General features: G+C 41.8%; 1 protein-coding gene across 4 annotated transcripts in view; it reads left to right on the top strand.

The window, feature by feature from the left end:
* The window catches only part of PPP1R13B (protein phosphatase 1 regulatory subunit 13B), a 139,159-nt gene that overhangs the window by 115,934 nt on the left and 4,251 nt on the right, over window positions 1-18,974 (top strand). For 2 of the 4 annotated variants that reach the window (XM_084630991.1, XM_084630990.1), the window contains exons 11-16: window positions 5,710-5,879; window positions 6,997-7,498; window positions 8,166-8,929; window positions 10,677-10,814; window positions 10,904-11,037; window positions 17,752-17,918. In XM_084630991.1, the coding sequence (XP_084487117.1) occupies window positions 5,710-5,879; window positions 6,997-7,498; window positions 8,166-8,929; window positions 10,677-10,814; window positions 10,904-11,037; window positions 17,752-17,918 (1,875 nt within the window). Of the gene's footprint in view, window positions 1-3,798; window positions 3,913-5,661; window positions 5,880-6,996; window positions 7,499-8,165; window positions 8,930-10,676; window positions 10,815-10,903; window positions 11,038-17,751; window positions 17,919-18,974 lie in introns of all 4 variants that reach the window. The other 2 variants (XM_084630988.1, XM_084630989.1) reach the window with 2 other exon arrangements.

Here is an 18,974-nt window from a genome sequence, read left to right as displayed (position 1 = left end):
TGTCTTGTGCTACTTCTGCAGTGGAATGTCCTTTAGTATTCCAACTGCCAGCTCCTTCCTGACTGCGGCTAATGAAGGAGCTTCTCTGCAGTCATACCTATAATATGTTCTTCAACACTATAGCCTCCAGGTATCCCATAATTAACAATTCTGTCCATATTGTAATACTCCTTCTCATATGGGGCCTGGTGTAGGAAATCTATGCCATGGGTGCTTGAGCCTATTGGCTCACATTCTCCTAGAACTCTCTGCACTGGCAGTTTGTCTTAGTAAAGTCAAAACTCTGAAGAATGGGTTGGTAACAAAGACTTAAGACTGAGAAATGCACCAATCCACGTACTGTGGTCACCTTTCAAGTGAGATCCAAAAATGGGTGGGAGGAGACATTTGAGCCAATCATCTGTAATAGCTAGGCAGTACTGCACCTATGTTTTAGAGTAACAGCCATGTTAGTCTCTATTCACAAAAAGAAAAGGAGTACTTGTGACACCTTAGAGACTAACCAATTTATTTGAGCATAAGCTTTTGTGAGCTACAGCTCGCTTCATCGGATGCATCGATGAAGTGAGCTGTAGCTCACGAAAGCTTATGCTCAAATAAATTGGTTAGCCTCTAAGGCGCCACAAGTACTCCTTTTCTTTTCACCTATGTTTTGATGGTTGGAATTGAATACCCACTCAAAGCTTGGACCTTGCTCCCTGGGTTGGGAGTTGAACCAGTCCATAGGACATACCCTAAGGACTTGCTTTTGGATGAATGCAAACTATGTTTAGATGGATTGGACATAAACCTTGCTCTTCAGCTGTAGTATTAGAGTGATCTATGAATATCCTTTTGTGATATCAAGGGTGTTAAGGTATTTTGTTTTTCCTACTATATCTAGTAGCTCATTCCAACCTGGGCATAGGTTTGACATCAAATATGGACACTTTGTTCACTTTCTGGAAGTTGGTACAAAATCTTCTAGACTCTTCCTCACTTAATCAATGATGGGGTGTGCATATCCTGTCCTTGAGGAAAATTTAAATCAGATATTTATGGTGATTTAAATGTGGAATGAAATGACAGATTAGCAACTCCTTTGTGTTGGCTTCTATTTTGTTGCATGTAAGTCTCTCTTATCATGTGGAAAGGGTCAATTCATAAGTTGCAGTTTATATGCAAACACCATTTTGGTATTAGTAAATCTCACTGTATTTTTTGGATAATTGCATATGTACTTCTAAAGCTGCTGTATTCTACCAGAGGGGTTATTCTGCATTAGACCTTTTCAGACTGTAAAAGAGAGATTGTTCTCTCTGAGACTTTGTAGTGTAGACTGGTTCTTACAATTACAATCATAAACATGTAAAGTATTTAAAGCAAATTTTTCAAAAGAGCTGTATATGAAAATATTGTCTGTCCAGTGCTAGGAAAAAAAAATGAAATTTGAGACTTTTTTATTTCAAGTGTCGTGTTTGTTTCCGCATTTCTGAGTTTTCCTGTTCTAATTTCTGCATTGCCATTGTATTGTAATTTTTCCACCACTTTTTTTCTTTCTTTTTTTGTGTGACTGAATCTGCCTGTCCTGTAGAGACAGATTATGGGTGTGTGAAAAAATCTCCAGGAACCTGGAAGATTTCTGATTTAGACATAATAGTGGATCCTATTCTGTCACCTCCCACTTCCTCTCTTCAGTCTGCTGTTCAAAGTGTCATCCTCCTGGCACCTACTCTGTCTGACACCCTGCACTGTGAGTGTGTAGATGATAGCTGGCTAGCTAAGAATGCCAGTTTTTAATATGGTGATCTGAGCTCATGCATACAGATGCATATTAAACAGCAATTTTAGAAATTGTGCTGTGTCCTGGTATGCAGTAGATACACTATTGTAATGTAAACTTTCTAGGAGGCTAAATTGGGGATTAAAAGGAAATAAATGGATTTGGGGCTAATTCATCCCTTGAGTATTGCCAGATGAGTTTGCCCCATTGAGTGTTTAGGTCTAAAAAGATACTGAAAGAATAGTTATAAAAACTTACTAGAAACTTTGTATTGGTCATCAACCTATAAATTAGGGTGGATTCACAAAGTTGGGGAGACTTGGCATATGTAGGCTTACTTTGGAGATAGGATTATGTGTGAGGCTATGAGGGTTTATATAGTCTGCTGTGCTGGGAATTGGGAGATCTGATTTCTGGTCCTGGGTGAAATCTCAGCCCCATTGAAGTCAATGGCAAACTCCCATTGACTTCAGTGGGACTAGGATTTCACCCTTGCTTTTGCAATTCACTTTCTACATGACTGTGGGTAAATAAAATGGAATAAGTATTATCTCCTGTTTATCAAGTGGTCTGAAATCTATGAATACAAAGTTCTATAAAAGGCCCAAATATAATAGTAATAGTGAAATCAAGAATCTTCAGATTGTTGGTTTACAGTATATGGTTACTGTTAGAATATACTAGTAAAATGACCAAATTAGATGAAATTGTGTGTGTGTGAGAGAGAGAGAGAGAGAAGCTGGGCAATAGCATTAGCGGGAGTGGCTCAGAGATACTGAAGGGAAGTTGGATTTTTGGGGGTTCATGGGCAGAAGATGAAGGCAACAGAAGTGTTGGGAGTGCTGGAGGAGGGACTAGCTAAGGGAAGCTGGGTTTGTGGGAGCGTCTGGGTAGGGAAAGATGGGGGAAGCTCAGAGGCTGAGGGAAGATGGAGGCCTGGGTGGAGGGGAAGGATTTGAAGATGGCTGGGGTTACAAAGGGTGTTGGGGGCAGCTGGATAGTTAGACTTTTAGGAGGATCCAGGGGGATAACTTGATAGTTTGGAGGAAGCAGGGGACCGCTGGGTTGGTGGAGGTGTCTTGGGGAAAGATGTAGCTGGAAGTGGCTTGTGATACCTAAGGGAATTATGGGCAACTGGGTGGGGTGACTGAGGGCTGGGTAGGAGCAGGGGGTAGCAGGGACCTGTCAGGGGAGCAGGTCAGCTTGGTGAATGGTGGAGTCCAAGTTAGGAGACTGGCTGGTTGCTGAATAGGGGAGCCTAGGGCCAGAACTGCATCTTCTCACCTTCTGACCTTGCCTTTGCCTCCGCTTGCTGCTGCTGCTGTTGCTGCCCAAGGTTTGGCAACTTTAGTTGGATGAATTCCTGGAGGTTTCGTCACATATCTTTAATTAAAGATTAATCTTTAATTCCTGGAGACTCCAGTACAAACCTGGAAGTTCGGCAACCCTCGCTGCCACTGTCAGGGTTTGCTTGTTCCTAACAGCTGGTCCTTCTCTGGTCAGATGCACCAGAGGGAGCTGCAGACAGCAGCAGCTTAGCACCTCTCCACAGCAGCTTCTAGCGGCCAGAGCTGTAATTGTAGGCTGTTACTGCAGTTTAGCTGAATGTGTGACACGCAGTTTAGGTGGTAATGTGAGAGGCAGTCTCCATGCGTGTCTAGCTCTTTGAGCATTCTTTTTAAACCTATGTGCATGTATATTTATAAGAGTGAAATATGTTTTATGATGTCTTGCTATTTCTTACCCCTTAAATAAGTTTAGTGCTTCCTTCTTTTCATTCTTACCTACTAAATCTAAATCTAAACTACTAAATCTAAATCTTCATTCCTTTGTTTAGTGTAAATAGGATATAGGAACTGCTGGAATTGAACTATGAACTGTAACCATAATAAACATGCTAGAATTAAAAAACATCTTGGGTATATCGTATAGTAAATATTAATCCAATGCACTGTTCACATTTAGAAAAATTACCCTTACTTAGAGGCACGTATTTTTTACTTTTGTCTTTTTTTGGTCTTACTCTTGTCACTTAGATGATGATAATAAAAACAAGGTGCACAGTTTATGGACAGTGTCAGATCTTGATGTCGGCCCTGACTACAGCACTTCCTGGCATTCTACAAACTCTGAAAAGCAGTTTCTGGACTGTATGTTACACAAAGTGCTTTGGGCAAAAAAATCTACAATGGTCTTAACTGTATTAAATTAACAATCAGAAAAGCATTCTTATCCCAACATAATTATCTCTCAGAATTCAACCAAGATTGACTTGAAATTAAAATGTTGTTATAACTTTTTAGTGTGGAACATTTAGAAAAGGTAATTTAAAAGATAATTACTAGGGCAGCTCACTTGCAGAGAGTGTAACTTGCAAATGAGTAAAGGATAGAAAATAGATCACAATCATGTGGGCTAGGATAAAGACAGATTCACGAGCTGATTAAACTCTGAATGTGGGCTGGCATGGTGGAAATATGGGTTGCTGAACTGTCTCCAGAGTCTAACTTCTTTAGAAATTGGATGTTAAATAAAAGTGGCTCAGGTTCATAAGCCCTAAGATGAGTGGTGTAAACTGCGTTGTATCTATCACACCCTTATGTGGCCTATTTGTGGGGTAGCAGTCAAATAGTTTTTGAAAAAAACTGTACAAGATAGAGTATGGTAACAAATCTGGAAATGGAAAAAAGGATCAGTGAGAGGCCTAGATAAAATTTCTCTGTAAAGTTGAGATGAAGTGGAAGGCTTTGTCACTAAGTATTGCTGACCTTCATTTGGTCTTCTCTCAGTGAGGTTCCAGGAATCCCAATAAATTCCCTTTTCTCCACATAAGACTTGGCATTTCAGTTACCGTCCTCTGGTAAAGTAAGGCTGTATGTGCCTCTTTCACAAGCCATCAATACTACTATTAAATTGTTTTGCTGTGGTCACTATAGAACAGTGGGAGAACGAAAACAACCGTATCCACTTCATAGAGCAAGAGTGAGTCTAGCAACTGAAATATGATCTTTTAAACAGGAGAACAAAGCACTAATTCAAAACTGTTTTACAGTGTAACAGCATAGGTCTAACTTTCAGATAGTTTTAAAACTTTTATCCTAGTTGGGAAAATAGAAAGTGAATTGTTTCCTCCAGTTACTAAAATTGTACACTAAAGCATTAAGGACTCAGTCAAGTTCTAGCTACTTCAATTTACATGCAATTGTGCATAATATTTTTGCATGCAATGAATAAATATGCCTGTGGCTTGAAATTTTCAACTGATTTAAGATGAATTTCTGAAAAATTAAATCTTTAACAGGGAGACACTATTACAATTACTGAAGGTAGTGGGAAGAGGAGAGACATTAATGTACACTTTGGGAGATTTTTGTTTTCTGGAATTAATGTAGCTACAACAGGTCTTGACTTACAACTGACTGCATATCAATGACTCTGGGCCAAATTGTGTTCAGTTCTACAGGTGCAAATTTGGAAAAACTCCACTGAAGTAATGCAGTTACTCATGATATACATTGGTATAATTGATACGTTGCAGAATTTAGCCTTGTATCCTGGTAGTTCACCAAAAATTATCAAATATTGAATGCTAATGGCATATTTCTATGTATAGATGAACTTTTTTTAAAAAAAGTTTAATTTTGGAATATAACTGAAATTGCAGTTAGTACCCAAATATTCACTATCTGTCATTAGAGCTGATTTTAATACAATTAATTTGCATGTCAAAGGGTAACGAATAGCTTGTTGTTCCTGGTTGTTAAGCTTTTATTCTGCTCTTCTGGATCAGACACTAACATTAATGAGAGCTTATCTGATTTTTGGCATCATATTAATCCCATTGTGATTAAACTAATCTGAATAATGGATTCCACTTCAAATGTTTTGTTTGTTTACAGTGATCGACATTGGTAACCATAAATATCACATTTTCCCTCTATTTCAAGCTAATGATGGAAACTGGCCAACGCTTAAACAGAGTTCAACCCCTGTGGTAAAACCACCTCAAATCTCCAATGCAGACTGGAAGGAATCAAGCATGGATACTGCTTTAAAACAAGGAACTGTATCCAGTCAACCTTTGCCATCTTCAGTATTAGGAAGTACTGATAAGCTGGTGGGTTTCGTATGTGGTGCTCTTTTGTTTTGCAGCATATAAAAACCACTAAACTCATAATGTCTACCAAAATTGTGTAGTATTTTTATAAATCTTTTTTGCTAAAACTTTTGACTATGGCTTTGGCCTCTCTAGCAGGGTTTGCCTCAGGTCTCTGCTCATCTCAATTTTTCCCTTCCATTTATCAAAAATGCCGCTAATAAAATCCTCTTCATCTCCCTTCTTCAAATTCTTTCACGGTCTTCCTGTCTCTTATCACATCAAGTTTCAACTCCTGTCCCTCACCTTCAGGGTCCTGTGTATTGTCATTCATGTACATCTCTGCTTTCACTTTTTCCGACTCTCCCCCTCAAGCCCTTTCCTACTCCTAATTCTCTCCCTTTACATGTTTTGTCTCCTCCCTTCTCAGTTTCACACCTTTCATGTTGCCACTTGCTGCTGCTTGGCATAACTTCCCATTTTTCCACTAATCACCCTCCCTCTTCTTTTCCTTCAAAATCCTTTTTAAAAAAATCTTCAAATCCATCATACACTGAGCCTGCCAGTGTTGTCTTTTTTGTGTCCTCTGGTGTTTGCACCATTGCCCAGTGGTTTGTATTTTTCTTAGACTGTAAGCTCTGACAAGTGACAACCTTGTCTTAATTTCTTTTCTTGAAGTGCCATGTAGATTTACTGCACTTTATTACCAAATGGATTTTGGGGTCAAACTTGCAAACTTAGGTGCCTAAAGATATGCGCTTAAGTTTGAAAATTGAGCCCTTGATGATGCAAATATTGTTTTGATTCATATTTACATATTGCAATTGGAGATATCTTACAATGGGCTTGTAAGATGTGTGCATACTCTTTCGCTCTCTGATACATATTGGTTCTCTTGATCTTTGAGTCTTCTGTGGAAAATTCTCTTGAAAGCATAATGTCTAATACAATTTTATAAAACATGCTTTATAATTGTGTGTATATATGTAAATACATATAATTTATTCCTTGTCCTTCAGGACTATGAATCTGACTAGTTAAGATGTGCATGTTTTTGCTCGTGGTTATTTTTATTTTATTTGTGAGATGGTGCAGTCTGCCCAGTTTTTCATACAATACTTGTATTGTTCTTATTTAGGGCCTTGATATGGGGAAAGTGCCACCTACTATCCCTGGTGTAAGTAAGCAGTTGCCTCAAAACTATGGAACCTATCCAAGCTCTGTTCCTTTAGGAACAGGTTCTACAAATTCACTGGAAAGGCGGAAGGATGGCAGCCTACCAAGACCTGGCTCCAGTATAACAAATCGGCAAAGACCTATTCCATTACCACCATCGAGCAATATACATCAGCCTAGTTCCTCACAACAGATACAACAGAGAATTTCTGTACCTCCTAGCCCTTCTTATCAACCTTCTGGTCCCTCCTTATTTCCTGGCGGAGATGGCAGGCCTGAGCTCCCTTTAACTGTGGCTATCAGGCCTTTTCTAGCTGATAAAGGATCAAGGCCTCAGTCTCCAAGAAAAGGACCTCAAACAGTGAACTCCAGTTCCATCTACTCAATGTATCTTCAGCAAGCAACACCACCAAAGAACTATCAACAGGCTGTATACAATACCCTAAATAAATCAGTAAAAGCAGGTAGAATATATATATTTATTGCCTTTCCCTTTGAAATAGGCTACTATTACCTCAGACCTACTCAGTAGACTTGCTTTTTGATCTGTTTGTAATAAATAATAATTTAATTGAGATTAATGTAAATACAGTTACCTTAAAAGCATTATTTTGTTTGAATAGCTTGTCTAAATTTAGAGGAAAGGAGGAGGATTTTGCTTTTTCTTATTCAAACAGTATGGCACCACAATTTAATTTAACCCCATTTGTAGTTTTTGAGGTGGCAAATAGGCATGTGCTGTGAGACATCTTTATTTTAAAACATACTAACTAACTATTGGAACAATATGGATTATATTAGATGTAATACATTGTATTCCAGATACTTTTACAGAGATTGATTAAAAAAATAGTCTCTGGCAGGGTTTTCTTTACAACAATCCTTCTCTTACCATTTGTCAATGAATAGTTTATAACTATCAGAAGTATCTCCATCGCTAACAGATGAGTATTGATATCCTAGTTTGATCAGCCAACTGGGTGATAGGTTATGACATAACCTAGCTATTGACATATTTTTCTTCTATATTGATTTATGAACAAACAGCAGCATGCGCATCCAGCAGCTTATTGCATGACCTTTTTGATATAAATTCAGAACAGTCCCTCACTTTCATTTTCTCTTCTTCAGTTTATGGAAAACCTGTTCTACAGTCTGGTTCAACTTCTCCATCACCTTTACCATTCCTTCATGGATCTTTGCCCGCCCACACATCACAGCCACAATCTCAGCCTCAGATTGAGTTCACTGAAAAAGATCAAGAGCTGGAAAACATTCCACCATCAGGTGAAAATAGCAATGTGGAAAACATTCCTCGCCCTCTCAGTCCTACTAAGCTTACACCTATTGTGCATTCACCCCTACGATATCAAAGTGATGCTGATCTTGAAGCTCTTAGAAGAAAATTAGCCAATGCTCCTAGGCCATTAAAGAAGCGTAGCTCTATCACTGAACCTGAAGGGCCCAGTGGACCAAATATACAGAAGCTGTTATATCAGCGCTTTAATACACTTGCTGGAGGAATAGAAAGTGCTCCTTTTTATCAACCAAGCAACCCACAGGACTTTATAGGCAACTTAGCAGATGTTGATAATGGAAACACTAGCACCAATGGCAATGTTGAAGAACCTATTTCTGTGCAACCCACGGTTGCTCTTCCTGATGAACCTCCTCCTTCATCAGATGCCAATGATAATGAATTACCTTCTCCTGCCACTGAGGAACTGATTAGCACTGAAACCACTAACCAAACCTCTGAGACAACTGAAGACAATAATAACAATCCTGCTGTAGTCCCTTCCACTGAACAGTCACCCAGTCCCATACCTGAGGTCAGCTCCCCAATAGAAGATGAAGTTCCTGTGCCACCAGCTGTTCCTCCTCCACTTCCTCCAGTAAGTGATGGCAGAAATACAGTTATATTGCGTATTACTCTTGGCCTTTGGAAGTTGCTATACAGTCAATTATTCCTGCAGTGACTGGAAGACAATGGGATTATGCTAAATAATCTAAATAGCCTAAGGTTTATGGTATCAAAGGAATAAAGGGAAAATGAACATAGCACCATGGAAGATTCCTATGGATAGGTTGACAAAAATGCTGTTTCTGTACTAATATTACTTCATATGCAACTCTGGCTAGATAGTAAGGAAATGATGCACATACTTTGTAGATGATCCTGCATGTTCAGGGTCCTGTGTATCATCTTTCTGAAGAACTTTATCTGAAATTACCCCTTGCCAAGAACTGAATTCCAGAATCAGACTTAAATTTAAAAAATGCTTTCAGACCTCAGGGTTGCAAAGATAACTGTAAACATGAACCTGAGTAGAAACTGCTGCGCTGATGCTTTTCTAGTTCTGCAGGCAGTCTGAAAAAACAGCTCTGGGTGGTGTGAACTACCCATATTCCCCTCAATGGGAAATTACCTCGACACCCTAAAAATGACAACATAAATGTTAACATTGCTGATTTATTTTAGCAGAAACATCCATCTAATGTGCTTATCCCACAATCCAAATTACCCTCCATGTTTCCCCAGGTGCCACGGCCCCCAACTGCCCCCCTTCCAGCTGCCAAAACCTCCAGTTTCAGCTTGGCACGTCTACAACACTATTTGTCTTGTCAAAATCTGCACTATGTAGAGAATTGAAAATGTGGGGACAGCATAAAATAAATTGGATTTAATATAAAAATATTACTCCGCTACAATGACTGTATTTTCACTTTCATATTGAATACAGTGAGCACATCTACTTTTTCATTTATCTAAAGCTGTCATAGAATCCAAGGACCTTGCTGAAGAATTTAGGTCCAGCTTGGCCACGGAGTACACACGGCCTTGCATGTATCCCCTATGGGAACAGGTGAAAGTGATTTTGGGGAGAAGGGGGAGATAATCTTTTTTCCCCAAACTTAAGTATAACGGAAATTTAAAACACACATTTCAAAATCCTTCAGCCTGTAGTCCACATAAAGCATAAATTGCTAAAACATTTTGCTGGAGCCAGGGAAAAATGCATGAGTGGTGTAAAATGCTGTTTAACAAAACAAATTTTAAAATGGTTCAGTTTTTGTGAACATGTTTCTTCTGGAACTACTGGCTAGAAAAACACACAAAATAGTCTAGTGCTGTGCAAGCTTTCCTTCCTCACCGCAAACAGCGTAGCAAATTAATGCATCTCAGTCCTAACCTGTAATGAACACTCCTGCTAGCTCAAACCTGAGATTTTCCCGAGCAGAGACTGCCAGTCATGCTGAATCATTTAATTTGTAATGAGACCAAAGTCTTGCTAGAGACTAGGATGAGCCCACCAGACTTGCTTTCATTTGTGATGTCAGATGAGATTTAAAACTATTATATTCAGAAATGTGGGATGAACTAAGAATTAACCTACTGTACCTTCTAACCATTTTTTTAAACAGTAATTTATTGTTGTGTTGGAATGACTGTCAGATTTCCACATGATAAGATTAGTATTTTCAGGGCTTCATATCTGCTACTGTGGTTTTATAATGGAAATGCTGACAAATCTTAATCAGCACTTTGGGGGCACAGTAATGCTTGTTTGGTTAAAACAAGCTGAATATTTTATGCTATTTATGCAACTTGGAATGACATCTACTTTTTCTTTCACTCAGACTAAACGTACCAACCTGAAGAAACCTAACTCTGAACGAACTGGTCACGGTTTGAGGGTAAAGTTCAACCCTTTAGCTCTCCTGCTTGATGCTTCTTTGGAGGGAGAATTTGATCTGGTACAGAGGATCATTTATGAGGTGAACTTTTCTAAATGTAGTCTGTCTCTTCCACGTTTTTTCAGTGAAGGAAATGATTTGGGCTTAAGTATTTCAATTTTTTCGCATAGGTTGATGATCCCAGCAAACCCAATGATGAAGGAATTACCCCTTTGCATAATGCAGTGTGTGCTGGTCATCACCACATTGTAAAGTTCCTGCTTGATTTTGGTGTTAATGTGAATGCAGCAGACAGTGATGGATGGTAAGTGTGCTAGCACTTTTAACTTCAAAGTCCCAATTCAGTCAGTTTTGAAATAATGAAATTTAGTGGAGAGCTATCTAGGGATCAGATTATTATATATTTACTAAATGACTCTTTGGTAAATCTATAGAGTTTTTTGTAAACTCTAAGGGTATGTCTACACTAGCACTTTTGTCAGTAAACCTTATGTCGCTCAGGAATATGAAAAAAAACACACACACATCCCAACTGATCTAAGTTACACCGACAGAAGCGCCAGTGTGGATAATACTATGTCGGCAGGAGACTCTGCTGCCGACATAGCTACTGCCACTCATTGGGGATGCTTTAATTATGTTGACAGGAGAGTTCTCTCCTGTTGGCATGGAGCAGCATGATCTTACAGTGGTGTGGCTACATCAGTAGAGCTGTATCACTGTAAGGTCTCTAGTGTAGATATAGATTTAATGATTGAGGTATTGAAATGCATGACTTTACTAAACGTTCACCTAAGTGTAATGTACAAACTCTTCCAAATAATAAGTAAATGCTATTGTGTATTGTTTATATTTAACTGTATAGTTCTAATTTGTGTCCCATATGTTTAATAATTTTGACTTGAAATACACAGCCTTCCCCATTTTTATCTAAAAGTGGGTTTACCTTCTTGGAACCTTTGTCCGTGGATTGTTATAATTTCGCAGTATTAGTAATGAACTACTTTATTAAAAAATACATGAATATATATATATTTTTCTATAAGGTCTTTTTTGTGTCCTCAATTTTTTTAAAACTTTCCATTGATTTTAAAAAGGAAAGCTTTTTAAAAAGTTGATCCTAATATTACTCATGGGGACATTCTATGCCCCAAAATTAAAAATTCGGCACACAATATTTTAAAATCTGCAAAATTCTGCAAATTTTATTTGTCAAGAAACACTACATAATCATGCCAGTTTCAATTATTTTGGTAATTTATTTAAAAATACCTGTCAACAAGTATGTCTGTAACAAATACAGACACGCACAAAAATTCCCCCAGGAGTAGAGAGTTAAAGAAACCCCTATGACAACCCAGTTCCTATTTCTCTGTCCCCTTCCCCACCATCCCCAAACACCCACAACCCCTCCCCTGCAGGGCCCACCTGTACTCCCCACAGCCAATACACCCAAACCCCCTCATCCCCAGAGCCCAACTGCAGGGCCCCCCCCCAGCCCAGATACCCACATCCCATCATCCCAGCCATGGGGCCTCCCCGGCCCAGATACCTGCAGAACCTCCCAAACCCCCCGCAAGCCCAGCTGTGGGGCCTGCCCAGTGATGAGCTGCCAAAATCTTAACCAGTTCCCTCGTCACCCTGCAAGGGGGTCGTGGCCCACTCCTGCCCCCATCCAACCCCCTGTGTTCCTTGATGCCTCCCGCCCCAGGGCCCCTGCCCCATCCACCTCCCTCCCCTATCCCCTGACTGCCCCCGGAACCGGGCAGGAGGGTCTCGTGGGCCACCGTAGTGGGTGCCCCATCCACCCCGTAGTGGGTGCCCCACCGCCCCACCCTGCCTCTAAGAGCTAGAGGGACCTGCTGGGGGGTGAGGTGGGGAGTCCTGGCGGTGCTTACCTGGGATGGCTCCTGGGAAGCATCCGGCAGGTCCCTCTGGCTCCTGGGGTAGGGTAATGTAGCTAGCAGGGAGCAGGGGGAGCGGCTGCCCCCCCCCCCCACTGATCACATCAAAAGTGGCGCCTTAGGCTGGAGCACTCAGGGGGAAAATTTGGTGGGTGCGGAGCACCCACTGGCAGTTCCCAGCCCAGCTCTGCTCTGCCTCCTCCCCTGAACACGCTGCCCTGCTCTGCTTCTCCGCTCCCCCGCTGCCGGCGTCCTGCGAATCAACTGTTCGCGCAGGAAGCCTGGGAGGGCTGAGAAGCAAGCGGCGGCTTCGCACTCAGGCCCAGGGTGGCGGAGTGGAGGTGAGGTGGAGTGGGGAGTGGTTCTGCTGCTCCCCCTCCACCCCAGGTTACCTGTTCTGGCATGGACGGCCCTCCTCGTGTCCCGTCCCCCCTCCTCCCCCCAGCTCACCTCTGCTCTGCCTCCTGCGGGAAGCCGGGGGGGCGGGGTGGAGAAGCAGAGCAGGGCGTTCAGGGGAGAAGGCGGAGTGGAGGTGAGCTGGGTGCGGGCCGGACACCCACCAAATTTTCCCTGTGGATGCTCCAGCCCCAGAGCACCCATGGAGTTGGCGCCTAAGGTGCCACGTTTGGCCGGTTGCCTTGCGGAACAACCGGTTCTAAAAGGGCTTCTAAATTTAACTGGTTCCAGCGAACCGGTGCGAACCGGCTCCAGCTCACCACTGGGCCTGCCCTCTTGCCCAGACACCCGTCCCCCTGTCCCCCAAGATCAGGAATCCAGAGGGAGAAACAGCCTGATTCTGTGCAAGCCTGGGACTGAGCAAGCGTTTCCTGTGCACCACCCTCTCCTTCCCTCAGGGCATACTGGGAACTGCAGCTGCCAGGAACCCTCTAGCTCCTTCTCCCTCCCCCAGCAGTGTCTTCTACGAGCAAGCTGGGCTCTGCTGAGTCCAGCGGCTCCTAATGCTGGCTAGCAGTACTGCAGCCCATTTCTGTGTGGGAAAGGGAATTCTGTGTGCACAACGTTAATTTCTGCACAGAATTCACCCAGGAATATAATATATAGTCCATTGTTCGAGTGTTTGTCCCTATGTGTAATCCATTTCAGGTTTGTGCATGTGCTCCATCTGCCTAAGACTGAAGATTTTTCCCCAGTGTCTGTTTGGTCCTCACATGAGCCCCCATTCTCCTCATGCTCACCCTGAGCTGCCAGACCATCACCATATTAGTTCCTTCTTACTGCTCATGGTTTAGGATGAAGTTTTAGTGTATGTGCTGACTACTTCAGCTTTCCCTGTAGATGATTTTTAAAAATTAGTCTTAGTTGTTTTAATCAGTACAGCTTTTTGGGGTTTGATTTCCTAAACTTTGGGAATCCCACCCATGGCATGTGGAGCAATGTGATTCCTGTACCACACATCATAATTCCTATTTACACACACTCACTCACCTACTCTTACCACCCTCTAGTTCTTCCAACGGCAGTGTGGAGAGTAGGCCAAGGATCCCTGGCTTCAAAAATTGCATAGACTGCCAGAAGTAATTTCTGGTTACATATTATCACAACACTTGCTTGGACTGCCTGGGAAAACCTGTGTCCCTTCTAGGTGCGGTATCTGCAGGTCATTTCCAAGGATGACAAAACAGTCAAGGGAGTTCTAACCTAAAAGATTCCTCATGGAGAGGTCTATGAGAGCGGTCACAGGCTCTGACTGGGGAGATCCCACTCCCAAATGTCTTAAGGATGGTAGGAACATTCCTTGTAGTGGCTCTGGCTGGTTCCAAGGCACCGCCCACCAGCTCCGACAAATTCGGGTGAGGAGAGTGAAGGCAAATGGAAGGGAGACAAAAAGTCTCCCATAATCTTCCCTCTTGTCCTTCCACATCCAAGTTCTCTAAGAAGAGGCAAAAGTCTCCGTCCTGCACCAAGTCAGGAGACACCTCGTGCTTCAGAGTGGGGCCATCTGATACTGGGACTTCATCAGAAGGTAAGGCCACACCACATTCCAGAACCAAGAGTGGTACTTTGGCACCATCAACAGCTGCTGCATCCGCACTGCCAGCTCTGGCTTCTTCTGCACCAATGGGCTGAATTACAGAAACTACTCTCTCCGCTCCAGCCCGTTTCTCAGCAGTGGGTGACTTAATTGTATTTATGGAACTAGAGTCACTGTGATACTCTCTGGAGTCCCATGTCCAGTACCAAGATATCATTCAGTACAGATATCTCTGCAGTCAAGCTATCCCATTGCCAGTATCGTAGAGGGAGGCCATCACTGCCTTCTCTAGGACCAAGAGCTCTCCTGCTGAATTTGGGATTGGAGTCAGAAGAATATAGTGGATACCCATCCTGGATTACTTCCCAGAGGGTGTCTAGCAGGGGTTGAGCTCAGAGGGTATCTGTATTGTCCAGAGTTTCTCAGTACTCCTGTGCAATTAAGAACACTCCCTATACATATTGGTATCTGTCACCCTGGGGCTTTGCTCCGAGGAGATATGAGGTCACGATCACCTGACATACCCATGTTATGGGACAGAGGATATATGCCATCATGTGCCAGCAATGTACATTGGCCAAACCGGACAGTCTCCAAGTAAAAATAAATGGACACAAATCAGACGTCAAAAATTATAATATTCAAAAATCAGTCGGAGAACACTTCAGTCTCTCTGGTTACTCGATTACAGACCTAAAAGTCGCAGTTCTTCAATAAAAAAACTTCAAAAACCAACTCTTAACGAGAGACTGCTGAATTGGAATTAATTTGCAAACTGGACACTATTAAATTAGGCTTGAATAAAGACTGGGAGTGGATGTGTCATTACACAAATTAAAACTATTTCCCCATGTTTATTCCTCCTCCTCCTCCCCCCCCCGCGTTCCTAACACTTTCTTGTTAACTGCTGGAAATGGCCCACCTTGATTATCACTACAAAAGGTTTTTTTTTCTCTCCTGCTGGTAATAGCTCACCTTACCTGATCACTCTCTTTACAGTGCGTATGGTAACACCCATTGTTTCATGTTCTCTCTGTATATAAAATCTCCCCACTGTATTTTCCGCTGCAAGCATCCGATGAAATGAGCTGTAGCTCATGAAAGCTTATGCTCAAATAAATTTGTTGGTCTCTAAGGTGCCACAAGTCCTCCTTTTCTTTTTGCAAAGATGTCTGGCTCTCAGGGTAGAGGAAGAGCACCCTCAGCCTCAGAAGTCACAACAACAATCTGGAGGAGAGGCCCAACAGGAACAAGATGCCATCATGCTGCTGATCTTGTTGTCCTTGTCTCCCAACGAAGCAGTGATTCCTGCCTCCCTGCCATACCCTGATGATTCTAAGGTCTTCCACGACTTCGTTAAACTGGTGGCAGAGGCATTACACATTCTATGCACTGCTAGACATTCTGCATGGCTGAGGACAGAGTGGAATGGTGCTCACCAAAGCCATCACCAAACCTACAAAGACACTTTCGGCAGATACCTACCACAATTCCACCACTAGATAAGCAGGCTGAAAAGATGTATTCTGTACCTGTGAAAGGGTTGGAATACCAATTCTGTCATCTGCCTCCCAACTCTCAACTAGTGTCAGGAGCCACCAAACATAGTAGGTAGAGACAGGCAAGTGGACACTTACTCTGTGTTTTCACACCCAGTCACATCTTGATTCCTGAAAAGTTAGGTTATTTTTCCCTCCCATGGCAAAACCTACACCAGTCTGGGACCTGAACCTGGTTTTAGCAACTCTGACAAAAGCACTGTTTGAGCTTCTGGTACCCTACTCTTTACTGCAATTCTCAACGAAGGTAGCATTTTTAGTCGCAGTCACTGGCCAAAAGAGATGGGGAGTTAGGAGCAGTCATGGCAGACCTCCTCTGTCCCCCTCCAGTAGTTTCCCACAAGAATAAGGTATTCCTGAGACTGCATCTGAAGTGCATCCTTAAGATAGTGTCAGACTCTCACATTAACCAAAACATCCATTTCCTGTGTTCTGCTATAAACTACACACCAATAGGGAAGAGGTAATGTGGCACTTCTTGGATGTGCATGGGACCCTTACCTTTTACCTACAGAAGATGAAGTCATTTAGGAAATATCCTAGACATTTTGTATCATTTGTGGGAAGGATGAAAGGAGAGGCCACTTCTACCCAGAAGCTGTCAAAATAGATCTCAGGATGCATCATACTTTGCTACGAGCTGAATAATGTCCCTCTTGAGAGGAGTGTGAGAGCACATTCAACAAGAGTCCAAGCAGCCTCAGTAGCCTCCCTCAAGGGTGTATCTATTATTGACACCTGCAAAGCAGCAACATGGGGTTCTGTGCATACCTTTGCAAGACATTATGCACTGGTACAAGCAGCTGCTTCGGATGCCTCCCTGCGTAGAGCAGTTTTGCATTCTGTTGACACATTGAACTGTGGGTACCCACCTCCTAGAGAGACTGCTTCTGAATCACCTGAAGTGGGGCATGACACATAGGGACAAGTGTCTTTATGTCTACTACCCACCTCCTTCCCCACTACCTCAATTTCCCTAAGTGGGGCCTAGCGGTAGAGAAGGAGCTAAAACGGTGGCAGCCTGGCAGCCCCCTTTATAGCTTCACGGCAGAGCATGAGTGCATGCATAGAGCAAATGGACACTGCTAGGGAAAAATCTTTGGTCCTGGGAACATGAAGTGCACATGCAAACCTGAAGTGCATGACACATTGGGAGAACCCACCTCGGAGAACTCCAGTTACTACATGGTGAGTAACATTTCCTTGTCCTGCAGCACTTCTGTAGTGGTATGTGAGGAATTTAGAGAGCTGGCCTTGCTGAGCTATTTCTCACCCTTCTTGCCTTGCCCTCTGCCCTTTAAAACTAACGTACTGCAGCCTTGCAAAATGTCATGAAAACTTACCCTTCTCATTAAAATCTGTTTGCCCCATTTGGCTTCAGTGCGGTCAGAATTTTAGGTAGGTTATTTATTTACGTTTTTACTTGTGCCACAAACATTCTCCACATAAAAGTTAATTTTCTTTCAAAAGTAACTTCTAAAGGATGACTGAACCCTTTGTTCCAGGTTGGATTTGTAGGATTCCTGGCCTGTTTTGATGTCTAAATGTTGGCTTTGTTTCAGGACGCCTTTGCATTGTGCAGCTTCTTGCAATAGTGTTCATCTCTGTAAACTACTTGTAGAATCCGGAGCAGCAATTTTTGCTTCAACTATAAGTGATATAGAAACTGCTGCGGACAAGTGTGAGGAGATGGAGGAGGGTTATATTCAGTGTTCCCAGTTCTTGTACGGTAGGTTGCCAAGTGTATATGCTTGATAATTCCCTTTACAGACCTTTATCACTTCTCTGAAATTCAACCTTTCTTCTCTGTTCTGACTGCCAAGTTGCTAGTCTAAGTTCTGTATCCTCTACATAGGTCTTTGAAATTAGCATTGCCCTTGCCCCCACTCTCGTCCATTCAGAATACTGCCAGAATATTTTCTTGGCCGTTTCTTTGGCCATGTCATCCCTCCCTCTTCAAGTCAGCTCACTGTGGCATTGTGCATGATTTTTAAACATCTCTTCCTTCCTTTCTAGGAAAGGGTTCTGATGATGATAGGGTTTTGGAGTTAGAAGGGTGTTGCCATGTAAATTTCACATGGAATTTTGTAAGGATATCCCAAACTTCTAGCAGACCACACCAGGAGGCTGAAGATCTAAACTTACTTGCATTCCTTATTATGAGTAATTATTCATGTTTTGTTCACTGAATTAATGAGACAGATGACTTATAGCTTTTAAGTTCAGTGCATATATCACAAGAGAAGCATCTTTCCAGAAGCAGCAATTAAATAAAATTAAGATTCTAACTTACACCAAAGAGAGTATAAAGACTTCATTAGGGTTTTAATATACCCCTTAAGGCAGATTTGCAGTGTGATGAGATATACAGCAAATGCTGCAATAACTAGGCTGAGCAAGAAGAACTCTAAACCTGTTGTGCTAGAGAATGTGTATGAGACTAGTATATGTATGAGACTAGGGCTGTCGATTAATTGAAGTTAACTCCGGCTATTCACTCAAATTAATCGTGATTAAAAAAATTAATCATGATTAATCAGACTGTTAATACCAGTTGAAATTTATTAAATAATTTTGGATGCTTTTCTATTTTCAAATATATTGATTTCTATTGCAACACAGAATAAAGTGTACAGTGCTCACTTTATATTATATATATTTATTTATATATTTATATATTTTGACTATCATTTTTACAGTGCAAATATTTGTAGAGTATTTTTCAATTCACCTCGTACAAGTAGTGTAGTGCAATCTCTTTATCATGAAAGTGTAACTTACAAAT

The sequence above is a fragment of the Lepidochelys olivacea genome, assembly GCF_965140295.1.
Source record: "Lepidochelys olivacea isolate rLepOli2 genome assembly, chromosome: 6".
Taxonomy (NCBI): Eukaryota; Metazoa; Chordata; order Testudines; family Cheloniidae; genus Lepidochelys; species Lepidochelys olivacea.
This window is presented reverse-complemented; position numbering and strand designations above follow the sequence as displayed.